Below are 26,785 nucleotides of genomic sequence, written 5' to 3' on the forward strand. Positions count from 1 at the left end.
GTTATGACGGAATGAATAGGGGATTACTTTAGTAGAGGGTGGTCAGGGAAGAACTTGTGTGTGGTGGTGACATTCACAGGTGGAGACCTATTCAAGGAACCAAAAGAAATCTAATAAGTAGGAGAGCGTTGTGAGATGATGTTAGGAGGCAGATAGGAGACAGATTGGGTATAGCTTTGTAAGCATTCTAGTCAACCACTCTTCCTTTAGGTTGGCCAGGGCTCTCTTCTACTGTCCGTATCTGTCACCCAAGTTTACAGTATTTTGAAACAGTTCCTGCATGTGTCATGGGCTGCTTTTTCCTCCTTTAGTCATATATGCATGTGTCTGTATCTTTTTTTTCTGTTGTATCTATGAATTTGGATTGGTAAGGTAGGCTAGAACTTGTATTTAATTTATCATCTTGATCCAGTTATTACTTATTAAAATTTTTCTGTAATTACAGTGGGACCAGTGCAACATTTTCTAAATTATAATATTACTGAGAGGGTTTTTTTTTTCTCTTTAAGAAAGTAGCATTATTACTAGTCCAAAATGGGGCTTTGGAAAATGAGAACTGGTTGTTCAGAATTTTAATAACTGTTGACTTGCACTAAGTGTTAATAATGCTGATTTAAGACTCCAGTGTAATTGCTAGGAATTTACCCAAGGGATACAGAAATGCTGATGCATAGGAGCACATGTACCCCAATGTTCATAGCAGCACTCTCCACAATAGCTAAAACATGGAAAGAGCCTAAGTGTCCATCAACGGACGAATGGATCAAGAAAATGTGGTTTATCTATACCATGGAATACTACATGGCAATGAGAAAGAATGAAATCTGGCCATGTGTAGCAACATGGATGGACCTTGAGGGTGTTATGCTGAGCGAAATAAGTCAGGCAGAGAAGGACAGATACCCTATGTTTGCATGTATAGGAGAATTAGGAGGAACTTAACTGAGGAACAAGGGGGAGAAGAAGGGGGGAAGTGGTGGGGGAAAGGGAGAGAGGCAAACCATGAGAGACTCTTGAATGCTGACAAAAACTGAGGACTGATGGATGTGGGGGGGAGGGGTGATGGGCATGGAGGAAGACACTTGTGGGGATGAGCACTGGGTGTTAATGTGGAAACTAATTTGACAATAAACTATTTGTAAAAAAAAAAAAAAAAGAAGACTCCAGTGTATTTAGTGCAACTTAAGCTATCTTTCTTGCAGACAAATGCTGAATCCAATTCTTTGAACTTTTTAAATACTCATTTAATTTTCTATATTAGTAGAGACAATTTTCATATTTCCTGAAGTATTTGTGATTGTGCATTTTTATATTACTATAGAGGATTTATTTTTAAAGTACTCATTGAAAATACAATGAGTTGTATTCTGGCATTTTGGTAGGAGGGATGGGAGGACAAGAAGAGGAAAGACTGATTTTATAGCCAGCTATAGTCTGATATTAATAATTTTTAGAGCAAGAATTTGAAATAATTTTATGCTTACATAAAAGTTAAGAAATTTGATTTGATAATATTTCTCTAGAAATCTAAATACCTAGATATCTTGTTTTTCTATGTTATCATGTGTATTAGACATCTTTAACTCTGTTAAATAATATGAGCATAAATGAAAAGTTTCCTTTTAAGAGTATAGGGTTTCAGTAAACTTTTTTAGTAAATGAAGCATATGAAGGAAACAAATTTAATTTTCAGTTTTCAAAGTTGTTATAATGAAAAATGTTCTAGGCTGGAAGATTTATATTCTGCTCTTTTATTTATCCTAATTCTAAATAATATTTTTAAAGAAAGGGGAAGGATTAATTCCTGTAAGTTAAATACTTCAGATTCAGTGTGATATGGTACTATTAATGCAAGTATACATAGCATTCTATTTTTGATTACTGATTAGTCCTTGCAAGAAACTCCAGTGGTATAAGCAACTGCTTCACCATGTCTAAATTATTACCATTGTGGTTTTTCTCTTCTTGTCTCCATTAGGAGATGTCTCCAGATGCTTCACTTCCATGGGATCCAGAGGCCTACCCTGCTGCTGTGTCAAGCGGTGGAGCCATTCATCTGCAGACAGGAGGTGGATATTTTGGCCTAAGCTTTACTTGTCCTAGTCTCAAAAATCCTATTAGCAAGAAATCCTGGACTCGCAAATTAAAAAGCTGGGCATACAGGCTACGGCAGTCAACCAGCTTTTTCAAGAGATCAAAAGTCCGTCAAGGTAGTGTGCTTACAGTCAGGGACATAGACTAGGTAACATCACTTTTCATTTACTTCTGTTTTGTTTTGTTTTGTTTTTTTCGTTTGTTTGTTTGTCCATATACAAATCTTACCACTTTTTCCACATAGCCCATGTATGTGACATGTCCCATTAATGTCATTGCCATTCTATTTTTCCTTTTGTAACTAATTTGGTTTTACAGTTATTCATTTCACATAGATACTAAGTCTCGGGATAAATCTTACAATGTCTGATTTTGAGTTAGGGACTTCTACAATGTTGCTTATTACATTAACACTTTTTAATTATCTAGCAGGGGTTAAGCTTTTCTACTTTTCTTCATTTTGGGTAATATAAACAAATTTAGTCTTAACGAATAATTTTCTCTTTTCTGCTTACAATTTTGCAAAACTTACAGTGGAAACAGAAGATATGAGATCAGCAATTGCTCCTGATCCCATTCCTCTGACAGGAGAGTCCACAGCTGATACTAGGGCTTTGAGTAGATGCAAAGTGATGAGTGGATCATTTCAGCGGGGTCGGTTCCAGGTTTGTGTCTTTGGTTGAATCTTTATCTACAAGTGCATTGTAAAAGGTAATACATTGAAGATCTTGGTATTTAGATGATACTTATTTTCACTGTAGATTATTGTCATATTTAATACACATCCCTTCACCTTTTGTAGCCTCCCAGTAAAGGCAAGTCTAAAGAAATGGGGATTTTTGTAGCTGGAAAAGAGCACAGAAATGAGTCATCATTTTTTGGTGGGTAATTGGGTCATCTTTTTTATAAATGTAATTTCTTATTCTTTAGAATCTCAGCAACTTGAATTATTGAATTTTTTAAATTGTGGAATTTTGTTTGAGCAATATGGTCAATTTTCTTTACCCAAGGGGCCCACTTGAAAGACTTTGAATATGGGAATTCCAGATGGTGCTTTTTGTTTGGGTATTATCGATAGATATACATCACAGCACACCATCCACTTGTCTGTGCCATATTTTGATATTGAATTTCTTTGTGGGTTTACTCTTTGGTTTGAGCCAGCCACTTTTGCCTTTTTGTATCTCAGGTGATTACAGTTCCTCAGCAGCGGGCAGTGAAAGTCACATCTTTTGGAATAGAACACATACCAGCATTCAATAAAATGACAACCCATTCTAGTGAAGAGGTTCTAGCCTTTACCGAAATAGCAAAGTCTCAGTTAGAGGAAATGGAACCTGCCATGCGCAATCCACAAACTTCACTTTCTTCTCAGAAGTTACAAGGTCATCATGAAACCTTTAAAGAAGATAAAAGAATTGCCAAACAAGGTGACAACTTCTCATCTTTCAACATAGCTTGTGAGACTGATGTATCTTCGATGACCCCAGAAAAGGAACTGGATGAAAACTCAGCCATGGGAAGTAGTATGCATTCTGGACCTGAACTGTTGCTTAAAGAGATATTTACTGCTGGGAAACAGCCTAGCTCTGATAGTGAATTTTCAGCCACTCTTGCTGACAGAGGAAAGTCAGTGGCAAAGACTGGTTCAATGAGTGATCAATGCTTACCATTCCGTGAACAAAAAGCCTGTGCTCAAACACAGAGCTCACTCTTCTATTCACCATCTTCTCCAATGAGCAGTGATGATGACTCAGAAATAGAGGATGAGGATTTGAAGGTGGAGCTTCAAAGACTGCGAGAAAAGTAAGGATTGTTTCTCTTTTGTCACAAATCTGGGTGCTCCAAGTTTTATAGGACAAAGTATTTGACAGATAGATAATTTACAATTGGTGACATTGTAATGATTGAACATTTTTGATGATTGAGAACTGCAAAGATAGCATCAGATCTCACAGGTTAAGGTCTCAGTCCCACAGATGCCAATCCTAAGTCCAGGTAGTATTACCTATGCTTCTGACCAACCTGTTATAAATCAAAGGCTCCCACAAACCCTTCCTTGGGTTTGATTAATTTACTAGAGCAGCTTACAGAACTCAGAACAGTTTACTTACTAGATTATCAATTTATTAGAAAAGGACACAACTGAGGAATATCAGATGGCAAGGTGTAGGGAAAGGGGCATGGAGCTTCCATACCCTCTTGGGAGTGCCACTTTCCTGGAATCTGCATGTGTTTATCAACATGGAAACTCTCCAAACCCTATAGTTCATGGATTTTTATGGAAGCTTCATTATGGTAGGCATGGTTGATTAAATCATTGACCACTGGCAATTAATAAATTCAGCCTCTAGCATCTGTCCCCTCCCCAGAGGTATAGTGGGAGGGGCTGAAAGTCCCACTGTAATCACAGAGTTCGTTCTCCTGGCAAACAGCCTCCATCCTTAGTGGCTTTTCAAAAGTCAGGTCATTACTATAAACTCAGGTGTGATTCCAAGGGGCTTGATATAAATAAGATTCCATTCACCTTTATCACTCTGGAGCTATTTTAGGAACTGGAACTATTTGAGAACAACAGACCAAATATTAAAATGAAAGATTCTCCTACTGCTCTTTATAGCTTAGGAAATTATAAGAGTTTTAGGAGCTGGGTATCAGGAACAGGGATTAAGACCAAATATATATATTTTAATATAAATCATAATAACGCAACAGTAATAAAGCACACAAAACAGTCTCTTACTTCTCATGCCCTAATCTCATTTCTCAGAGGCAACCACTGTGAACTGTTTGGTTTGTATCTGGCCTTTCATTTTTCGGTGCATTTACAAATACATACTTTTTGCTTTTTATAAAAGTGAGGTCATACATGTTATTCTAAAATTTTTTTACTTAACATTGTTGCATACACACACACACACACACACACACACACACACACTTGCACAAATAGTCTTTGTTCCATACATTAGAATAGCCATTTAAAGTTTATTTAATTCCTCATTAATAGATACTTTTATTCCATGTTTTTCTTATGTAAACAATTTAAATAAAATTTGAAATATTAAAAAACAATAATATTTTGTTGAAGTAAACAAAGTAAACATCCTTATATTTTTACTTATGTGAGTACTTTTTGTAGGATAGATGCCCCAAAATAGAATTTCTGGGTTTAAAAGTATGTGCACTTGAAATTGATAGATAGTGCTAAAATTGTTGTCCACGGTAGCTGTACCATTTTATACACCAATTAAAAATATATGAAAGTGAGGTGCCTTGCTGCTGGCTCTGTCATGATCATGCATTCAAGCCCCACATTGGTTATAGAGATTACTTTAAAAAATATATGAGTGCCTGTCTTCCCATTTCTTCTTAACCAATTGAGCCACCCAGGCACCCCAACATTAGACTGGATATTATTGAACCTTTTCATTTTATTCCAGTCAGATGAATTAAAAATATTTCTTAAAAAATAATTGTATTCTCCTACTTAATAGTGAAGTTGTACATCATCTCATATTTATTGGCTACTTGTATTTCCTCTTCTTTGGAGTCACCTTCTCATATTCTTTCCCCCTTTTCCTATTAGGTTCTTTTTTTTCCTTATTGAGTTTTAGGAACTATTTGTATATTCTGACTATGAACCGTTTACTATATGTTCCAAATATTTTCTTATTTATACTTGGAACATATAATAAAGTAAAGGTTCATATTATCAATACTGTGTGACTTTAAATTTTATTTTATTGTCTTTCACTATATTGAAGTTTTAAAATTTTTTTCTTGTCAATTTATTTACTTCAATTTTTTAAAAATCATTTCACAGGTTTTAAAATTTATTTTGAGAGAGAGAGAGAAAGCACCCAAGAGGGAGGGAGAGAGAAAATCCCAAGCGGTAACCCCCCACCCATTAGCACAGAGCCTGAGGTGCAGCTGGATCTCATGAATCATGAGATGACCTGAGCTGAAATCAAGAGTCAGACGTTTAACCAGCTGAGCCACCTAGGCACATCAGTTTACTTTTTCTTAATGTCTGATTAATTTAATGTTGTGCTTAGGAAAGCATATCCCATCCTAAAATTGTGAATATTCTGTATTTTTACATTCTTAATCTAAATTCCTTTTTTAAAAAATTTTATTTATTTCTGAGAGAGAGACAGCGTGAGCAGGGGAGGGTCAGAGAGAGAGGGACACACAGAATCTGAAACAGGCTCCAAGCTCTGAGCTAGCTGTCAGCACAGAGCCCAACACAGGGCTCGAACCCACGAACTGTGAGATCATGACCTGAGCCGAAGTTGGACACTTAACCAACTGAGCCACCCAGGCGCCCCTCTAAATTCCTTTCTAAATGTTACTTGTATTTGGCATAGAGTTTCTTGGCTTATCTGTATGCTGTCAATGCTATTAAAATGCTTTCTGCATTATTTTCATTTAGACATATTCAGGAGGTGGTAAATCTTCAAACCCAGCAGAATAAGGAGCTGCAGGAGCTCTATGAACGCCTTCGGGCAATTAAAGATAGCAAAATCCAATCATCAGAGGTTCCTCTGCCACCTTCATCACCACGTAGACCAAGATCTTTCAAAAGCAAACTTCGCAGCCGCCCCCAGTCCTTGACACATATGGACAGTGTCGCAGTTGCTACAGGTAAATCAGTCCTGAAAGTGGTTTTTAAAAACTGGTGAAAGATCAGCAAAATAGAAATATAATGATATAAAGTTTATTTCTTATTAAGCTTAGATGCTATAAAGAAGTGCACATTATCCTGAGATTCTTTTCTACCTTTTTGGTATTAAGTGTTCTTTTATGAAATAATGGTGAGGATAGATGATAGATTTTGGAGAGCAGATGAGTGTGTTTTATGTTTTTATTTGGAAAACAAACACCTGGAAGCCTAATTTCAATCCCCCAAATAGTTTCTGAAATGTTAGCAGATAGTGAGAACTGTGGGTCTAGCATTTTGAATTTGTTGAGGATTTGTTGCTAACAAAGGTAATCTTAAAAATACAGTCATGTTCTATGTAATGTAAGAGATCTTTGTTTATTATTTATGAGGATATTAGAAAAATGTACTTCTTTGATTTACAAAACAAGGATCAGCTTCTACTTAACTAATAAAGAAGTCAGACTTCCTTGGTTACATGTGCATAGTCAAGGTGGAGGTTGAGGTCCCCCTCAATATATAAGGATATATGTGAGATCTCAACAGAATTTGTGGTAGACAGAATAATGGCCCCTAAACATGTCCTTGTGCAAATTCTTGGAACCCGTGACTATGTTTAGTTATATGACAAAAGGGAATGGAGGTCGTAGATGAAATTAAGGTTGCTAATCAAATGACTTTAAAATAGGGAGATTATCCTGGATTATCAAGGTAGCCGCAGTATAATCACAAGGGTCCTTTAAAGTAGAAGAGGGAGGCAGAAGAGAGGGTCAGAGAAAAGATGTGAGGAGGGAAGCTGTGTCAGACAGATGCAGTATTGCTGACTTTGAAGATGGAGGAAGAATGCCACAAAGCAAGGAATTCAGGCTGCCCTTAGAAGCTGAAAAAGGCTGGGGAACAAATTGGCTCTAGAGCCTCCATAAGGAATGCAGCCCTTCCAACACCGAGATTATAGTCCACCGAGACCCATGCTGGACTTCTAACCTATGGAACTATAAGATAATAAATTTGTGTTGTCTTGGTATAAATGTTAGCCACTAAGCTGTAATCAGTTACAGCAACAGTAGAAAACTAATATAGAACTCAAGAACAGGAACTCTACTTTAATGATCCTCATAAAGATAGAACTGAAGTGTAGACTTAGATTGAGGGCAGATTTGGGAGTTTAATAGCAGAAGCATATGGACTTTCAGTCTAATGCTCTACCATGAATTGCTATACCTTATTTTACTCTGTTTTGTTCTTAAATGACTTGTGTTTTTTATGTAGTTTTTGTTTCCCCAGAACTTTGATTTACACATGTCTTTGATTTCTTATGATCCAAAGTATCTTTCAGTTTCCAATCCCTATTTAACTGGGCTTTGTCAGATTCCAGAGATAGAAAATTGACTCACCCTGTTTATCTTTTTCATGCCAAGGAATGGGTCAGAGGCCATGGCCTGGCCTATTGTTGGGCTCTTCTCCAACCAGTTGTCTCCCTGTTTTGTGTCTCAGACTATTGATAGTGATGTTCTTGGCTAGGAACTTGTCCCTAGCCTGGGGACACTCACCTTGCCCTATACAACTTGTGGGGAGCCCCCCAGACATTTTCTCCTGACTGGAGCCAGTATTGTGACTGGATTGGATCTTGTGGTTCTTACGATTGCAAGACACACCTCAGCAACAACTACCAGGGAACTTTGAAAAAGCAAGGTTTATTATTCACAGGTCCTGGAGGGTACATGGCATGTCTGGGGTCCACCCAGTGAGGGGTCATGGGGAAAGAGAGAGGTTGGGGGTACAAGTGAGTGAGCATACAAACAGAGCCAAGTTCTGCTTTTATTGGGGTTGAGGATGGGGTGCTGAGGATTTTGCAGGTTCACTTTTTATTGGTGAATTTAGAACATAAAGAGCAGGAATTAAAGCACAAAAAAGGAAAAAGCAGAGACACACATGTTTAGTTACCTAGGTTAACCAGGGCTTACTAAAAGGGGAACTTCTTGGGTGGGTAGCCAGAGTTTTTATCTAGTTGAATAGCTGGCAATCTGTTTATTAGAAACAGATATCTTTGAAGTGGATGCCTTGGAAATCAAAAGCTTAATGTCAGGCCCTTGCATTACAATCAGAAAAGCTCATTGTCAGGCTTATACCCTATCACTTCTTTCTAATCAGCTATAGCCAGAAGCATGGGATCTTATGGTAAATACAAGCCTTTTGAGACTGGCTTTTTTTTTTTTTTTTGACTCAGAAAATTCTCCTTGAGATTCTTTAAATTATTTTATGTTATAATTGCTTGTTCCTTTTTATTGCTGAGTAATATGCCTAAGGTATGGATGTAGCACAGCTTGATTATCCATTGACCTGTTGAAAGACACTTGGGTTGTTTCCAGTATTGGGTTTTACAAATGAAACTGCTACTGTAAATATTCATGTATAGCTTTTGGAGTGTATATACCTATTCACTTCACTTGGATAAAATACTCAGAAGATTGCTGAGTCATATGGTATATATACTGAAAGTTTTTAAGAAACTGTGAAACTGTTTTCCCAAACAGCTGTATCATTTTCTATTCCCATGAACAGTATATGAGACTTCCAGTTTCTCTGGATGTTCTTTAACATTTGGTATTATCAATATTCTTTCTTTTGTTTAGCTGATCTAATAAGTATGTGGTGGTATAACAGTTGTTTTAATTTTCATTTCTCTAATGGTTAGTGATGTTGAACATTTTTTTCTTGTGCCTATTTGTGATCCATATATCCTCTTTGGTGAAGTGCCAATTCAAGTCTTTTACCATTTTTTGTATCCTGTTTGTTTGAGGTAGAAAGATTTATAAAAGATTGGTATTAACTCTTCCTTAAATGTTTGGTAGAATTAAACAGTAAAGCCATCTGGGCCTTGGTTTTCTATGTTGGAAGTTTTAAAAATACTATTTCAAGATGGGCATGGAGGAGGGCACTTGTGGGGATAAGCACTGGGTGTTATATGGAAACCAACTTGACAATAAACTATTTGTAAAATAAATAAATAAATAAAATAAAAATACTATTTTAATCTCTTTGGTTATTATAGGTCCATTAAAATTTTCTCTTAAGTCAGAGTTTGTAATTTTATAGAACTCTGACCCTTTCACCTAAATTAATCTAATTGTCAGCATACAGTTGTTAATTGTATTCTCTTATAAACCTTTATATTTCTGGAAGATTTGTAGTGATGTCCTTTTTTTCATTTTTAAAAAATGTTTATTTTTGAAAGAGAGAGAGCAAGAGTGCAGGAGACGGGCAGAGAGAGAGGGAGACAGGATCCAAAGCAGGCTCTGCACTGACAGCAGAGAGCCAGATGTGGGGCTTGAACTCAGAAACCACAAGATCACGATGTGAGCTGAAGTCAGACACTTAACCCACTAAGCCACCTAGGCTTCCCCCTTCTTTTATTTTTAAGTTCAGTAATTTGAGTCTTCTCTTTTTTTCTTGGTCAGCCTAGTTAAAAGTTTATCAGTTTTATTGATCTTTAAAAAACCAACTTTTGGTTTCATTGATTCTGTTTATTGCTTTTCTGTATTTCATTTTTTTCCACTGTAATCTTTATTATTCCTTCTGCTTGCTTTGAGTTTGGTTTACTGTTCTTTTCCTAATTTCTCTAGAATAAATACAGTGAGATCCATACCTAGATACATGATAGACTTTCATCAATTTAATCATGGTATGTATAGGTATAGATCTCATGGATATTTTTTTTCTGTCCCTTTTCATTATTACTCTCATGCATATCTCATGCTCGATTGTGTGATAGGAAAAGAGAGGATTCAGTAGCCAGAGAGGGAAAGATTAGGACCTGTGGTCCCTGGGTGGGGATAAACATATTTTAGAACAATGCTAGGAGTGTCTGATCACAGCAAACCACTTCTGGGTTAGGTGCCTCTTAAGAATATCACAGATACCACCTACTCCCTCTCAGGTGTCCCTCAGGAATTTGACTAAAGACCTAACTAAAAATAAGTAGACCATAAAAGGTATGACCCACAAGGAATGATATGGCCATAGACTATCCCTCATATGATGCAATTGAGCCAATCAGGAATGGACAACCCAGAACCTAGAGTTATCAAGCCAGTAAGGGTAGAACCTGAAAAGAAACAAGGGGAGGCAACCAGAACCTTATAAAACAAAGTCACTTGCCTATAGTCAGGGCTATTCACTTTCAAATGCCCCCTTTCTGTGAAGAGAGCTTTCATACTGTTCTTCCTTTCTGATCTTAAACTCTAATAAGCTTTTGCCTGATGCTTATTTTGTGTTTGCTTCTTCATTCTTCAAAGCAGCAAAATAACGAAGGCAAGATAACGAACTCAGGTATTGAGGTAAAAAAAAAAAAATCCTGCAACAATAGTATTCCCCGGGTGACTCGGCTCTATTTATTTTATTTTACTCTTTTTCCCTTCTGTTCCCCAGAGTGGATTTCTCCATTGATTGATCTTCTTGTTGGCTGATTCTTTCTTTTACCCTCCCATATTTGTTGTTGAGCCACTCTACTGAATTTTTTATTTCACTTACTGTACTTTTAAACTCCAGAATTTGTTTTTTAAAATAATTTCTATCTCTGTTGATATTCTCTATTTGATGAGACATTGTAGCATACTTTCCTTTAAATTTTTAGGCATAGTTTCCTTAAATACAGGCTTTGTCTACTAAGACCAAAATCTAGGCCCCCTTCAGGATGTTTTGTTGACTTTTTTTTTCTGTATATGTGGTATACATTCCTCTTTCTTTGCATGTCTCTTAATTTTGTGATTAAAAACTGGACGCTATAGGTAACAGCCCTGGTATCAGATTCTTCCACCCTCTTCCTCACCAAGGTCTGTTGTATTTTGTTTGTTTATTATTGTTATGGTATTTTCTTGTCGCTGCTTATTTGTTTAGTAATCACTAACAACACTACTCTATTCCCTGCAGTGTAGGCCATTGAGTTCTTTGCAACTTAAAAAAATTGTTTTTTCGGGGGCGCCTGGGTGGCCCAGTCAGTTAAGCATTCAACTTTGGCTCAGGTCATGATCTCATGATTGAGAGTCAAGCCCTAAATCAGGCTCTGTGCTGACAGCTCAGAGCCTGGAGCCTGCTTTAGATTCTGTGTCTCCCTCTCTGTCTCTGCCCCTCTCCTGCTCACACTGTGTCTCTCTCAAAAATCAGATGACTGTGCTCTGGGGATGGTAGTTTTAAGGGAGTTCAAAAAGAGGTCTGATCTCTATTATCAGCAATGCTGCTGGCTTTTAGCTATCCCAACACTGAGCTGGGAGAGAAGTGGGGAGGGGAATTATCACAAGTTAAAACGTCACAGATCTCATTAGTTTGTCTTGGATAAATGATTTTTATTTCATTCTGTGTCTTTGGATAATTGTGAGAGTTCTGAAATGGTTAGTTTGAGTTGTTTTGCCCATATTTTTATTGTTTTAAGAGCAAGTTCACCTAGGCCCTTATTCTGCATTTTTGAAATCTTTCTCCTCCCTCTTTTTCTATTATCTGAAAGAGCTTGTGTTGAATTAGTACTATTTCTTCTTTAACTGTGTGGAAGAATTTTTCAATGAAACCACTTGGGTTCAGAGATTTCTATTTTGAGAAGTTTTTGTTTTGTTTTGTTTTGTTTTGTTTTTTTACTACAAATTGAAATGATTTAATAGTAGTTACAGGATTTATTCAGGTTATACATTTCCTGTTGAGTAAGTTTTGGTAGTTTGTGATTTCTGAGGATTTGTCCATTTCATCTAAGTTGTTGAATCTTTGTGTTTAGAATTATTTATTATCTTTTTAATGTCTTGGGAACCTGTAGTGACATTACCTAATTCTGATATTTGTAGTTTGTATCTTCTCTTTTTTCCTTGTCAGTCTTGACAGAGGTTTATCAATTTTATTGACCTTTTCAAAGATATCAAGTGTTTGCTTTTATTGTTTTTCTCTATTATTTTCCTGTTTCAAATTTCACTGATTTTTGCTCTTCATTATTTTCTTCCTCTTACACATGCCTTGTTTTTATTTTGCCCTTTTTCTAGTTTCTTTGAATGGAAGCTAAGATTATTGATGTGAGACCTCTTTCATTTTTTTAATACAAGCATTTAATGCTATAAACTTTCCTAAAAGTACCACTTTGGCTACATCTACTAAGGTTTCTTAAAATTAAGCTTTATTGGTGAGGGGGGGCAGTTTTAGATTTACGGAAAAAATATTAAGATATTACAGAGAGTTTCCAGTTTCCTAAGATAGTACTGAGGGTACTCCACACCCACTTTCCCCAGTTACTAACATCTTAACATTAGTATGGTATATTTGTCACAACTAAGAAACCAGTCTTGATACAGTATCATTATAGTCCATAATTTACTCTGATCTCTTCAGTTTTTACCTTATCTTTTTTCTGTCTCAGGATACTATATTTAGTGTTTTTCTTGGTTCTAACATGTTCTCAGAACTTCCTTGTTTTTGATGATTCTGAAAGTTTTGAGGAGTACCAGTCAGTTATTTTGTAGAATTTTGTTTTTGAATGCTTCCTTGTTTACTGGCACCAGAATAGGCTAATTTTGTATATATCCTGCCCCAGTCTTAAAAGCCACCATTTCCAAAAGGGATCATAATTACTTTTATTGGAGAACAGACTAGAAACCAAGATCTGATGCCCTGGTATGCTAATTGCTACTGGAGTATCATTGTTTCTAGGTTCTCTCAGCTAACAGATAAGAAAGTACATGTATGCATACTAACTGACATATATCCATATCGATGAATATTTCCATATGTAAACATCTGTATTCATAGTAAGGCAAACATGCATTCATATTGCTATCTCCAAGTCCAATCCATTACCACATGGATCATTATAGCCTTCTTTCCTTGCTTATCTGTAACCTCCCACTCCAAAAGTGAGAAACCTGGCTCCTACCATCTTCCATTCATTTACCTAATTGTTCAATTCCAGTATAAGATAATAGTGGTTTCAGAATTACTAATTTATACCCCAGTGAGAGTCACATTTATCAACTACAATACAGTGCTGATGTACAGTTTCTTTTGCCTTTGACATTGTAGGTGTCCCTCATTTCCAAAGTTATGTAGGTCAGCACTTATTGCCCAACCCCATTATGGCAGGTTCCTTTATACATTGCAATATGATTAGAGTCTTTCGTCACATTCTGCAATCTCCTGACCTCCTAAATGATTTTTCAAGCATTTGCACACAGTAAGGTTTATTCTTTGTTCTCTAGCATTTCCTAGGTTTTGATAAGTTGTATTTTGGGGGTTTTTTTCAGTTCCAATTTTTTAAATTTTCCTTGAGACTTCCTCTTTGTTCCATAGTTTATTTTGGTAGGGTGATGTTTAATTTCCAAGTGTTTTGAGATCTTATTGTTATCTCTTTGTTACTCATTTGTACTTTACTTTCATTATGACCAGAAAATATATTTCCAATCATTTTGATTCTTCTCAATTTCTTAAGGTTGGTTTTATGACCCAGGATATGGTCTATTTTGGTGAATGTTTTATGTCCAATTGAAAATAATGTATAACCCTGTTTTTGAAGAGTGTTCTCTAAATGTCAGATCTAGATGTTTGAATGGTATTGTTCAGTTATTCTGTGTTCTTGCTCACTTGCTGTCCACTCCTTCTATTGTTTACTGAGAGAAGATTGTAAGAGACTCCAACTGTAATTGTGGATTTGTCCAAAGGAATGTAGAAACCTTATATCCATAGAGGTATCTTCCTTCTTTGTAACTGTCTTATGTACTACATCTACATATATGGTAAACTCTATCACAGTGTTATAATTCAGTTTTGCTTGAGTTTCAGAATTCAAAAGAATGTATTCTTATATCTACCATTTTGTTGGTCTTCCTTCATTCCTACTCTTTCATGTTTCCCACTACTATAGTCTCCCTCTGTTTAAAGAATTTCCTTTAGTTAGAACAGGTCTGCTGGTAACTCTGTTAACTTTTTTTTTCATCTGAGAATGTCTTTTTTCACCTTCATTCTTGAAGGATACTTTTTTTAAATGTTTTATTTATGAGAGAGAGAGAGAGAGCGAGAGCGCGCGCGCACATGAGCAGGGGAGGGTCAGAGAGAGAGGGAGACACAGAATCTGAAACAGGCTCCAGGCTCCAAGCTGGCAGTCAGCACAGAGCCCGATGCCGGGCTCAAACCCTCCAACCATGAGATCATGACCTGAGCCAAAGTCAGAAGCTTAACCGACTGAGCCACCCAGGCGCCCCCTGAAGGATACTTTTATTGTATGTAGAATTCTACCTTGACAGTTCTGTCTTTTAGCATTTAAAAAATATTGTGCCACTTCCTTTTGGCTGCCATGGTTTATAATGAGAAATCCATAGTTGTTTGAATCATTGTTTTCCTGTATGAAATGCATTATTTTGCTCTGGTTCCTCTGCTTACTTTAAGAATTTTTCCGGGGTGCCTGGGTGGCTTAGTCGGTTAAGCGTCCGACTTTTCGCATAGGTCATGATCTCGCGGTTCGTGGGTTCGAGCCCCGCGTCGGGCTCTGTGCTGACTGCCAGCTCAGAGCCTGGAGCCTGTTTCAGAGTCTGTGACTCCCGCTCTCTCTGACCCTCCCCTGCTCACGCTGTCTCTCTCTCTCTCTTTCCTAGAAATAAATTTAAAAAATTTGAAAAAAAAAATTTTCCCTTCTCATGTTTCAGCAATTTTTCACTTTCAGTTTTAGCAGTTATTATGTGTTTAGGCAGGAGTTTCTTTGTGTTTATTCCATTTTGGGATTCACCAAGCTTCTTGAATATGTAGGTTTATGTCTTTTGCCAAATTTAGTAAATTTCAGTTAATATGTCTTCAAATATCTTTTTTTCTTATCACTCTCTTGTTTTTTACTTTGCTTCTGGGACTCTGATAACAAATTTTAGATGTTTTGCTATTTTCCCATAGGTCCCTTAGTTCCTATTTATGCTTGTTTTTCAATCTTATTTCTCTCTGTTAAAATTGAAATGTCTTCTGTCATCTCCCTTTTGATATTAAGTCCATCCAAGGAGGTTTTTTGGTTTTTGGTTATTTTATGTTTTTGGTTTTAAAATTTCCTGTATGGGGATGCCTGGGTGGTTCAGTCGGTTAAGCGTCTGACTTTAGTTCAGGTTATGATCTCGCAGTTCCCAAGTTCAAGCCCTACGTTGGGCTCTGTGCTGACAGCTCAGAGCCTGGAGCCTGGTTCAGATTCTGTGTCTCCCTCTCTCTGTCCCTCCCCTGCTCACACTCTGTCTCTGTCTCTCTCTCTGTCTCTGTCTCTCTCTCTCTCACAAATAAACAAACATTTTTAAAAATTTAAACAAAACAAAAAGCCATATGAAAAATAAAATAAAATTTCCTGTATATTCTTCTCTGTATATGTTTCTTTACTGCGACTTTCTACTTTGCTTAGTTTCAGTAGTTTTTGTGATTTGAGCTATTTGAGCATTTTTATCATTGCAGCTTTAAAAAGTCTGTTAGAGGGGCACCTGGGTGGCTCAGTCTGTTAAGCATCCAACTTCTGTTCAGGTCCTGATTTCATGGTTTGTGAGTTCAATCCCCACATTGGGTACGCTTGCTGCTGTCAACACAGAGTCTGCTTTGGGATTCTCTGTCCCCCTCCCCCTCCTCTCTCTGTCTGCCCTTCCCCAACATCTGTATCATCCTGAATAGTATCTGTTCATTATCTTTTCCCATGTGAGTTAAAATTGTCCTGGTTCTCATGAGAGACTCTTGAATGCTGACAAAAACTGAGGACTGATGGATGTGGGGGGGAGGGGGGGATGGGCATGAAGGAGGGCACTTTGGGGATGAGCACTGAGTGTTATGTAGAAACTAATTTGACAATAAACTATTTGTAAAAAAAAAAAAAAATTGTCCTGGTTCTGTATGCCAAGTCATAATGGATTTTATTTTGGACATTTTGAGTATTCTGTTTTGAGACTCTGGTGTCTTTTAAATCCTATCTAAAATGTAGATTATTTTATAGAAAGTGATTGACCTAGTTATTTTTTCCTTGAGTTCTAGTCTATCTTCTGTGGTCTCTTGTTCCAATGTCAGTTCAGTTGCATTGCCTCTGTGGCACACATGTGGCTCTCACAGTGGTCAGTCTCAGTCTTTGGCAGTTGTCTGTTATTTCAGTTCTCATATCTTTGGCATGCTCTATTTTTCATTGCTGAGAGAAAAATTATGCTCAAGTATGACCCCTTATAACAGGAAGAGAGAATAAGGAAGTCTGTGCATTAATTTCCCTAGATTCCTGTATCTTTTCTTTTGCTGATCCTGTCATGCACCTTTTCACTGTAATAAACTTAGCTTTGAATACAGCTATATGCTGAGTCCTGTGAGACCTTCAGTTGAATCACGGAATCTGTGAGTGGTCTTGGGAACCCTGAAACATAATTGCATTACATAATCTTAATCCTTGAAACAACTGTAAAGTAGGTAGAAATTAATGTCTGTCTCTTATAGGGAGGAAGGAAAGTTAGTGAGGTTAAACAGCTTCCCTAAGACCTCAGTTCATAACAGAGGGAATCCAAATCTGTTTGACCCCAAACCTTGGTTCTTCACTGTTATTCTGCATTGCCTCCCAATACTATAAAGCATGTGCACAGTGGATTGAGAAGAGGCAATGGAAGATCATAGAGGGTGATAGTGGTCTGAGACTGCTACATGTGGGATGTAGTATTTGAGTTGGTCTTGAAGGATAAATGGACAAGATTAAAATTGGTGAAGCACAATGGGAAGAGAATTGTCAATAGGTAGAATTGCATGACATACAGATATGCAAATGACAAAATGCAAGATTTATTTGCAAAAAAGAGAATATAACAGTTGGGTGAAATGGAGGGTTTACATTAGATTTTTCTTACATACCTTAAAAAAGAAGAACTCTTGGCAACTGCCATAGCTTGTCTGTGCTACACTCTGGTAACATATATCTGACCTAACACATAATTATATATTCAAGCTTAATAAATGAGATGGTGTTTAAGGATAATGAAAAGATAATATATTTGTTCTGCATAAGACAACCATGACTACTACCAAGGACTTTGCCACCTAAACAAGTTAAATACCCACGGTTGTTAGTATTAAGAAGCCATTAAAGTAGGAGGATGTTGGTTTTTAGAGCAGAGGATTGAAATGCTGAAAACAGCATTTAACTGATATAATCTGGTGGCAATGTGAAGAATGTATTGGGTAGAGCTAGGGACGAGTCCATTTAGATCATTGTAATCATAGCATTCCATGTATGAGATGATTAAGAGCTTAGAGAACTGTGGAAATGAAAATAGATAAAAGATGTTGTATAGGATGAATTACCATGATGTGATAAACTGGATATATGTATGTTCTGGGAGAGATCCAAAGGTTCTGAATCTGAGTGGTTCAGAGAAAATGTGATATCTTTTACAAAAATTCTGGTGAACTGTTATGCCAAGGCCATGATAGCTTTTATTCTAGGTGTATTGAATTGAGCAACTTGACATCCATTTGGAAAAGCACATTTGGAAGGCAGTTTTGAAATTGGATTGAAGAGGGGTCAAGGTTTGAGATAAGAGATGGAAACATTTACAGTTAGGTGATCACTAAAACTATCTGAATGAAAGCATCACCTTGGGAAAATTTTTTTAAAAAAGGACCATACTCTGTTTTTTTTTTTTTTAATTCATTTCATCAGTAAGAAATGAATATTAAAGAACACCTTTGAAGTTATTAAGTAATGTTAATAAGTAATGTTAACATTTTTTAGAAGTGCTAAAACATTTATTTGTACAGAACTTCTTTTCTTGTAGCTATTTTCTAGTTTGTGAAATTTAAATTGTTTTTTTTTTAATTTTTAATGTTTTATTTATTTCTGAGAGAGAGAGAGGGAGACACAGAATCTGAAGCAGGTTCCAGGCTCTGAGCTAGTTGTCAGCACAGAGCCCAATGCAGAACTCAAACCCACGAACCGTGAGATCATGACCTGAGCTGAAGTTGGACACCCAACCGACTGAACTACCCAAGCGCCCCATAAATTAAGTGGTTTTTAGGGGCACTTGGGTGCCTCAGTTGGTTAAGCGTCCGACTTTGGCTCAGGTCTGATCTCTTGGTTAGTGAGTTTGAGCCCTGCATGGGGCTCTGTGCTAGTAGCTGAGAGCTTGGAGCTTTTTTCAGATTCTGTCTCCCATTCTCTCTTCCCTTCCCCTGCTCACACACACATTCACAGTCAGTCTCTCTCTCTCTCAAAAATAAATAAACATTAAAAAATTAATTAAAGTGGTCTCTTTTAAAAATCTTTTTTAATGTTTATTTATTTTTGAGAGAAAGAGTTTGAGCAGGGGAGGGGCAGACAGAGAGGGAGACACAGAATCAGAAGTAGGCTCCAGGCTCTGAGATATCAGCACAGAACCTGATGCCGGGCTGGAACCCGCAAACTGTGAGATCATGACCTGAGCCAAAGTTGGACACTTAACCAACTGAGCCACTCAGGCGCCCTAAAGTGGTCTTTTATAGTATGATATGTATAACTCTGAAATGAAATCAATAAATAATTGTCCTTTCGTGTATAAAGCATGGTTAGGCACTGGATAACATTCAAATAACATTTTTTTCTTCTTGATAATTTTTGGATTGTATGTGTGTGCATATCTTTATGTTGCCTATTTATGAGCCTTACCCTCAGTTCCTACTTCATTTAAATACCTGTTTAGGGGGGCTCCTGAGTGGCCCAGTTGGTTAAGCGGCTGACTTTGGTTCAGGTCACGATCTCACAGTTCACGGATTCAAGTCCTGTGAAGGGCTCTGAGCTGACAGCTCAGAGCCTGGAGCCTGCTTCAGATTCTGTGTCTCCCTCTCTCTCTCTGCCCCTTCCCCACTCGCATTCTCTCTCTCTCTTTCTCTCTCAAAAATGAATAAACATTTTTTAAAAAATAAATACCTATTTGGTTTGTTAATCATTTCTTCACTTGTTGTCTGTTGTGCCACTAGTGCAGCAGCCATCATTACCACTAATTGAGTGTTCAAGATCAGAGATGTACACAAAAATCCTGACATTGGGCTTTCCCTTAGTACAGAAATGTTCTTAAATGAATGACATTCAAACTTTGCTCTATGCAACATTTTTTTTTTATTTTTTTTTTTTAGAAACTGAAGGGAATGAGTACAGAAATACTCCGTAAGAGAAGCTGGGTGGGCAAAAATCCTGGCACTAATATGTATATGTTTCTGACTATCTTCTCCATTTTGCTCCTATCCACTGACATTTTTCCAGGGCAAGAAGACAATCTAAAAAAGACTCAGCTTCAAAGTCTTCCCCAATATTGTTGTGCTATTTATTCCATCACTGGAATTGACAGAAAATCAGATGAATTTGCAGAGGGAAAACAGGAAAAAATATTGTTATTATAGGCTGAATTGTTGTCTTTGAGTTTTAAGTCTTAGAAAAGGAGGCAATTCCAGCAAATTGGTGTGGCATTTTGGTACCTCATGATTGCCCCAAATTTAGTATATATGATTTTTATAAAACTCTTTTGTATATGTGAATATGGTCCAATTAATTCATTAAACTCTTCTTAAGCAGTTTTCATTAATATGTTTTCATTTAATATTTAATCTCCTTGAATCTAAGCTTTCAGTAGTGCGCAGTTCATAGAGAATCACAAATTACATATAAGCAATCATTGACATTATCATGGTCCTCCTTACTAAGCAATTTCCCCATTAATTTCTCAGTGTATTCTATGGGTTGGCATGGTATAATGGAAGGCACACTACTGTGTCGGGATAACTGATTTCTAGCCCCAACATATAACCTCAGCTTCTGGATCCCACTCTTCTCATCCAAAAAATAGAATGATATATTCTGAGCCTATATCATAAACTTGTTATAAGTTTCAAAAATGATAAAGAAAATGACTTTGAAAGTGTTAATTTGGAGGCTTCTTACATTACCTTCTGCCATTTCCATTTTTTTTCGCAATTAAAGTACCGTAACAAATGTACAAGAAATTTTCATATGCTTGTTTAATAATACCTCTGAACATGTTATTTTGCCTAAATCTCACACTCGTATTTCCTAAAATTTATTTTAAACCCACTCTGTAAGTTTTGGCTTGTAAGTCAGAGGAATTGGAACTTTATGAATTTTTCCTATGACAATGATTTAGTAAATGTGTATAATAGTACTAAACAATTTAAAGACAGTGTGATGTTCAGATTGGGAAATAGAGATATCTGTAATTGATTTGTTTCCTATATTTGGACATCTTATGCTCTAGAACTAATGAGGCTCACACACCATCTGCGTTCTTGTTTCTGCCATTTGTTTATCATTAACAGACAAAAATATTGGTTAAAAAAATTAAATGAGATTCTAGTTTTCTGATGCTTGCTGAAAGTCAGTATGATATAATGAAAAGAGAGAGTATCCTTGTCTATGCTTAAAGCGTTCCAGGCCTGATTCAGCTGGTAACTAATTGCAAGAACTCAGGCATGTCATTGTGTTTTTTCTGGGCCTCATTTGTCCATTATAAAACAAGTGGTTTGCGCCTTCTAAGGTCATTTTCACTTTTAACATTCTGTTTATTTTTTAACTCTGTTAAGTATTTATCTGAGGAAACTAATGTAAAGATTAAAACTGATACTAATGTTTTTATATTTGACTTATAATTTGTACCTTATTTGACTTTATAACAAGGTGACCATATAATTTGCCATCCAACAAGAGAAAACTTCTGAGAGTGAAAGGCATACTGTTAATAATTACTCCAGGACTGTCCAGATAAACTGGAATGTCTGGTTACCCTATCTGTAGCCCATATGTGAGGTTCTGTCAACTGCATTATTACTCAAAGAACAGTATCAGTTTTAATTCCTTTTTATGGTCTTCCTGTTATTTCTTCTAGATCCGCTATGCATGGAGAGTAATGTAGCATCATGCCAGCAATCTCCAGCTAGTAAAAAAGGGATGTTCACAGATGATTTACATAAGCTGGTGGATGACTGGACAAAGGAAACCGTCGGAAATTCTCTTATTAAGCCAAGTTTAAACCAACTCAAACAGAGTCAACACAAACTAGAGACAGAAAACTGGAACAAAGTATGTGAAGTAAGTTGTTTTTGCACATTCTCTTTATTTCTAAGAACTAAAACCATAGAAACTTATTTCCTTAGGTCTATGGTGAAAGTCACTATTAGAGAATGGTGTGACTGGACAACATAGAGACTTTTATCTAGATTCGTTTTGTCTTTGAGCAAATTGTCTTTTAGACCAAGGGTCAGCACATTTTTTATTCTGGGAAGGGGCCAGTTAGTAAGTACTCTCAACCTGTGTGGTTGCAACTATTCAACTCTGTCATAGGGCAAAAGCAGCCATAGACAAAATATAAATGAATGCACAGGGCTTTTGTTCCATTAAAACTTGATTCACAAAAGAAGTGGCAGGCTGTAGCTTGCTGACCCTCGCTTTAGGCTCTTATACCTGAAACTATAACCATAAAGTATCAAAAAAGAAAGCATCTGGAGTGAGGGTTAATTCAGTCCTGTGGTGCAAGAAGAGTTTGAGTTTTGAGGAAAAGCTATCATATGTTGTATATCAATATTCTTAGAACCATTAAGTGATTGTATTTGTTCAGTTTGAAAAATAATTTTAAATCTTTTTAAGCTAGAATATTATAAAAGGCATCTTAAGTTTAGTTAATTGCATATGGCCTTAGTCAGATGTTCCTGCAGTTGAGCTATAGAAAGATGTCCACAATGCATTCTGGAGTGGGAAGAAGGCAGGCTTATAGAAGAAGGCAGGCTATATACAGCATTTGTTTAAAATTATGTATATTAGATATTTATATATACACACAGAACTAGAAGCCATTAACTATATACTGGATGGTGGAATTTGGGCCTTATTTTACTTTGCACTTCTCTGTTTGAACTTTTAAAGTATCACTTTTTCAAAATGAGTAAATCTATTAAAATGTGAATCAAGGCTTAGAATCTGAACCCTCATAATTGCAAGAGGTATATGTGTGTCTATGTGTGTGTGTGTACATGTATGTTTGTGTTTGTAGTCATTGCATATAATTTGGTAAAGAAAGTCTGAAAATACATTTAATGTTAATGTTGAATAAAATTTCAAAAGCCTAGATTTCCCAAACTAGTAAGCAGTATTTCTGCTTGGGGACTCTGTATTTATCTTACTCCTGTCACGAATTTATATACAGATAGTATCACCATTGTAAAAATTGGAAGCCTTTAGAGGCAAATTTCAAGGCATAAATGCATTTGTGCTGCCAGTGAGAGATCTTCTGAGATCTACTGTGTGAATGGAGGCTTTTGTTGACTAGTAGGAGGGTGGTTTATTGCAGTATAATGGAGGATTTTTGGAGAGTGAGTAGAAAATGGAAGTATGAACAAAAGTGGTAGAGGTCTTTAAGCAGAATTGGGTTCCAATGTCAGCTCAGTCACTTACTAGTTGTGTGACTGTAGGCAAGTCATCTGTGCCTCAGTTTTCATGTCTTCAAAACAGAGATAATTCCTACCTGCCTTAAAAGATCACTGTGAGGATTAAATGAGATAACACCAAAAGGTGTCTGGCATGTAGTGGTAACTATTTTTGTATTTTAAGTTCAGTTGATTACATTTTGTGTGGAAAGCCCATCTCATTATCTAATGTCCTTGCTTGTTACTGGTCTGTGGCCTTAGTAGAAAATGTCACAATTATGTCAGGCCCTTTACTTTGTGCCAAGCCACCTGCTAGGCACTGGGTTTGATGAGCAAAAACAAGTATGTACCCTATCTCAATTAGACATGAACAGACATATATAATATAGGATATCATATAATAAGAGAATTGATCTAGTAAAGAGAAGTCTAGGAAAGCTTCCCTGAGATGGTGATGATTGAACAGAGATCTAAAGGATGAGTGGGTGTTAACTGGGTGAAAAAAGGGAGGGAATCTGATTCCTAGTGGAAAGAACAGCATATGCAGAAGCCCTGTATGGGGAAAGGGTCATGAGGGCACTCAGAGTAGGCCAGTTTTGCTGAAGTGAAGAGAGCAGAGAGGAGTTGGTTCACAGTGAATCTAAGGAGGTTGAGAGGGTCTTAAAAATGGTGATGATAAGGAACTTTGTTTTTAAGAAAGATGGATAGCCTGAAGCCCTAGGGTTGACATCAGATTTGCTTTTTGAAAAGATCACTCTGACTTGAAGCAAGAAGAAAGGATTATTGGAGGTAAGGGTAGAAATTGATAGACCAACTAAGAGTTAGTCACAGTAGTATAGTTAAAGAGAAATTGAGATGAAGAAAAGGGAACAGATTCCAAGAAATGTTTAAGAGATAAAATTGACAAGATTTAATGATGGGATAGATGTATGGCAGAAGGAAGGTGTCAAGACTAGGTTTCTGGCTGGCATTACTGGCTATCATTACAGCATACCAGTCACCAAGATACAGAACATGAGTAGGCAGTGTGTTTTTGTAGAGGAAAGACCATAGGTCATTTGAAGCTCAGACACCTTTGAAATATGCAAGAGAAGATTAAATCATCTCCACTGGTCTTTTAAAACTAATAATCACATTACTGTTTGTAAAATAATGTTCATTATAGAATTTAATCAATGCAGAAAAGTACAAATTTTAAAATACCACCTTCAGGGGCGTCTGGGTGGCTCAGTCAGTTAAGCCTCTAACTTCAGCTCAGGTCATGATCTCACGGTTCGTGGGTTCGAGCCCTGTATTGGGCTCTGTTCTGACTGCCAGCTTGGAGCCTGGAGCCTGTCTCGGATTCTGTGTCTCCCTCTCTCTCTGACCCTCCCCTGCTCATGCTGTCTCTCTCTCTCTCTCTATTTCTTTCTCTCTCAGAAATAAAGCATTAAAATTTTTTTTTAAATAAAATAAAATACCACCTTCAAATCCCACTACCTAGAAATAATTGTCACTAGCTTTAGATAAACACCATTTCAGATATCTTTTTTTTAAATTTTTTTTAATGTTTTATTTATTTCTCAGGCCGCAGGCTCTGAGCTGGCAGTCAGCACAGAGCCCGACGCAGGGCTCAGATATCTTTTTTATGTCTGTATATGGATACATGGAAATGACTTTATAAAAATGAAGTCATAATATATGTGTGTGCTCTTTTGTGTTTTAGTTATATATACATATATATTATTTAAATCCAAGTTAACACATATTATAATAATGATTTCAGGAGTAATTTATGTGCTCTTTTGACTCAGAAGTATTACATTTAATTTTACTCTAACAGAACAAAAACACTGATATGAAGAAGACATTACTGAATAAATGTGTCTTTCCACTTCAGGAGATTCATTCTTGAGTCAGGCAAAGTCTTTATTCTAACTTTAGTTTGAAAGTTTATTTGAAAGGGTTTAGCTTGGCTATTCGATTTAGAAAAACTAAGCATTAGGGACTGATACCAAATTCTCCTTTAAGTGAGAATTATTTACTTCCATTAGATTTATTATTACCATGTGCATAAGTTTTCAGTAATTTATACATATGCATAACCACAGTAGGACATGATAAGAGTCAGACAGGAATATATTTTCAGAATACTGCCACAAACTTCCAAAACTGCAAAGAAATGTTAGACTTTAAGGCAATGAGTAGGAGTGAGTAGGAGGGTTACATTTACTGAGCACCTACTGTGTGTGCCAGGCTCTTTCCCCTGGGCCACACTTAATCATGCTCCTCGGTCTCCAAAGAATTATATAGTAACCTGGGTTATGGTCTGTGGTGCTACATGAGAGAATTTATGGGGCTGGCCAAAAGAAGTAAAATTATAAAGAGTAGTGCTAGCATAAAGACACTAAATTGTGAACAGAGAGTCCTAACTCTATTTACTGGAGTTCTAGCCAATCCTCACCTCACTATTAAGCTGTTTAGTGATATTGGGGGTTACCAATTTTGAGCTTTGATTTCCATATCTGAAAATGCCTACCTTGCAGGGCAGTAATGAAGAGAAAATGAAGTATGCAACTCTGCTTGGCACACAGAAAGGTGCTCCAAAAATGGTAGCCGCCTCTAGTAATAATGGGAGTAGTAAGCCAAAATGAATAGGAAGGAATATAGATGGGTTAAAGCATCTACCAAATAAACTGATCTTTTGTTTTTATTTTTGTTTTCGTTAGAATACTCCATCTACTATGGGCTACACATCAACATGGATTTCTTCTCTGTCCCAAATCCGTGGAGCTGTCCCAACCTCCTTGCCACAAGGACTCTCACTCCCTTCATTTCCTGGGCCATTATCATCATATGGAATGCCCCATGTTTGTCAGTATAATGCTGTGGGGGGGCCAGGGTACCCAGTACAGTGGGTAGGAATTTCAGGAACACCACAACAGTCTGTAGTAATTCCGACTCAATCTGGGGGACCATTCCAGCCGGGAATGAATTTGCAGGCATTTCCAGCTTCATCAGTGCAGAATCCATCTGCCATCCCTCCTGGTCCCAAATGAATCAGAGTAGATGATGAAGAAAAGGGAGATTTTTTTCAGAATTATTTTCAGGACACGTAAGATACTAAATGTTCTTCTTGGGTTCTGCCATATTTTCCCTCGTTTGAGTTTACTTTCCACTGTATTTTTTTGTTTGTTTGTTTCATTGTGGTATTTTATATAGCTCATTGTTCTATAAAACTGTGCAGTTTGTACATAGAACACTGCACACAGAAGTGTTTTTTTCACTTCAAATCCTATCCTCTTTGATACTTGATTTTTTAAAAGTACCATTCAGAATGCTTTAATAAGCTCAGCTTGAGCATTACCATTTCCAGGACACTTTCCATGAATTGCTGAGAAGCCCCCATTTTTTACTGCTGCTATCTGCAGCTGGATGATACTTTAAAGTGTATAAAAACTATTTAAATTGAAATTCCCCAAACGTGGACAAAGTGAGACCCTCCAACAGCCAGAGTCTTATGAGATTCTTCACATATTTATCTTAGGTTTACCTTTCACAGAAGGCAGGGTAACTTGCTGCAGGAAATGTTTTGGTATATAAAATTAGAATAACTTTGTCAACCAATATAGACCATGAGCCCTT

At 36.8% G+C, this 26,785-nt stretch overlaps 1 protein-coding gene across 1 annotated transcript in view; it reads left to right on the forward strand.

The window, feature by feature from the left end:
- The window catches only part of WNK3 (WNK lysine deficient protein kinase 3), a gene marked incomplete at its 5' end in the record, with an annotated part of 48,372 nt that extends 22,013 nt beyond the window's left edge, over positions 1-26,359 (forward strand). Inside the window, 6 exons of the mRNA XM_039223923.1 lie at positions 1,979-2,210; positions 2,629-2,759; positions 3,284-3,900; positions 6,530-6,741; positions 21,628-21,830; positions 25,870-26,359. Coding sequence (XP_039079854.1) covers positions 1,979-2,210; positions 2,629-2,759; positions 3,284-3,900; positions 6,530-6,741; positions 21,628-21,830; positions 25,870-26,199 — 1,725 coding nt within the window. The remainder of the gene's footprint in view (positions 1-1,978; positions 2,211-2,628; positions 2,760-3,283; positions 3,901-6,529; positions 6,742-21,627; positions 21,831-25,869) is intronic.
- Between the last annotated feature and the right edge of the window lie 426 nt (positions 26,360-26,785).

This window comes from Hyaena hyaena, unplaced genomic scaffold (genome assembly GCF_003009895.1).
Source record: "Hyaena hyaena isolate Hyena2069 unplaced genomic scaffold, ASM300989v1 scaffold_1508, whole genome shotgun sequence".
Taxonomy (NCBI): domain Eukaryota; kingdom Metazoa; phylum Chordata; class Mammalia; order Carnivora; family Hyaenidae; genus Hyaena; species Hyaena hyaena.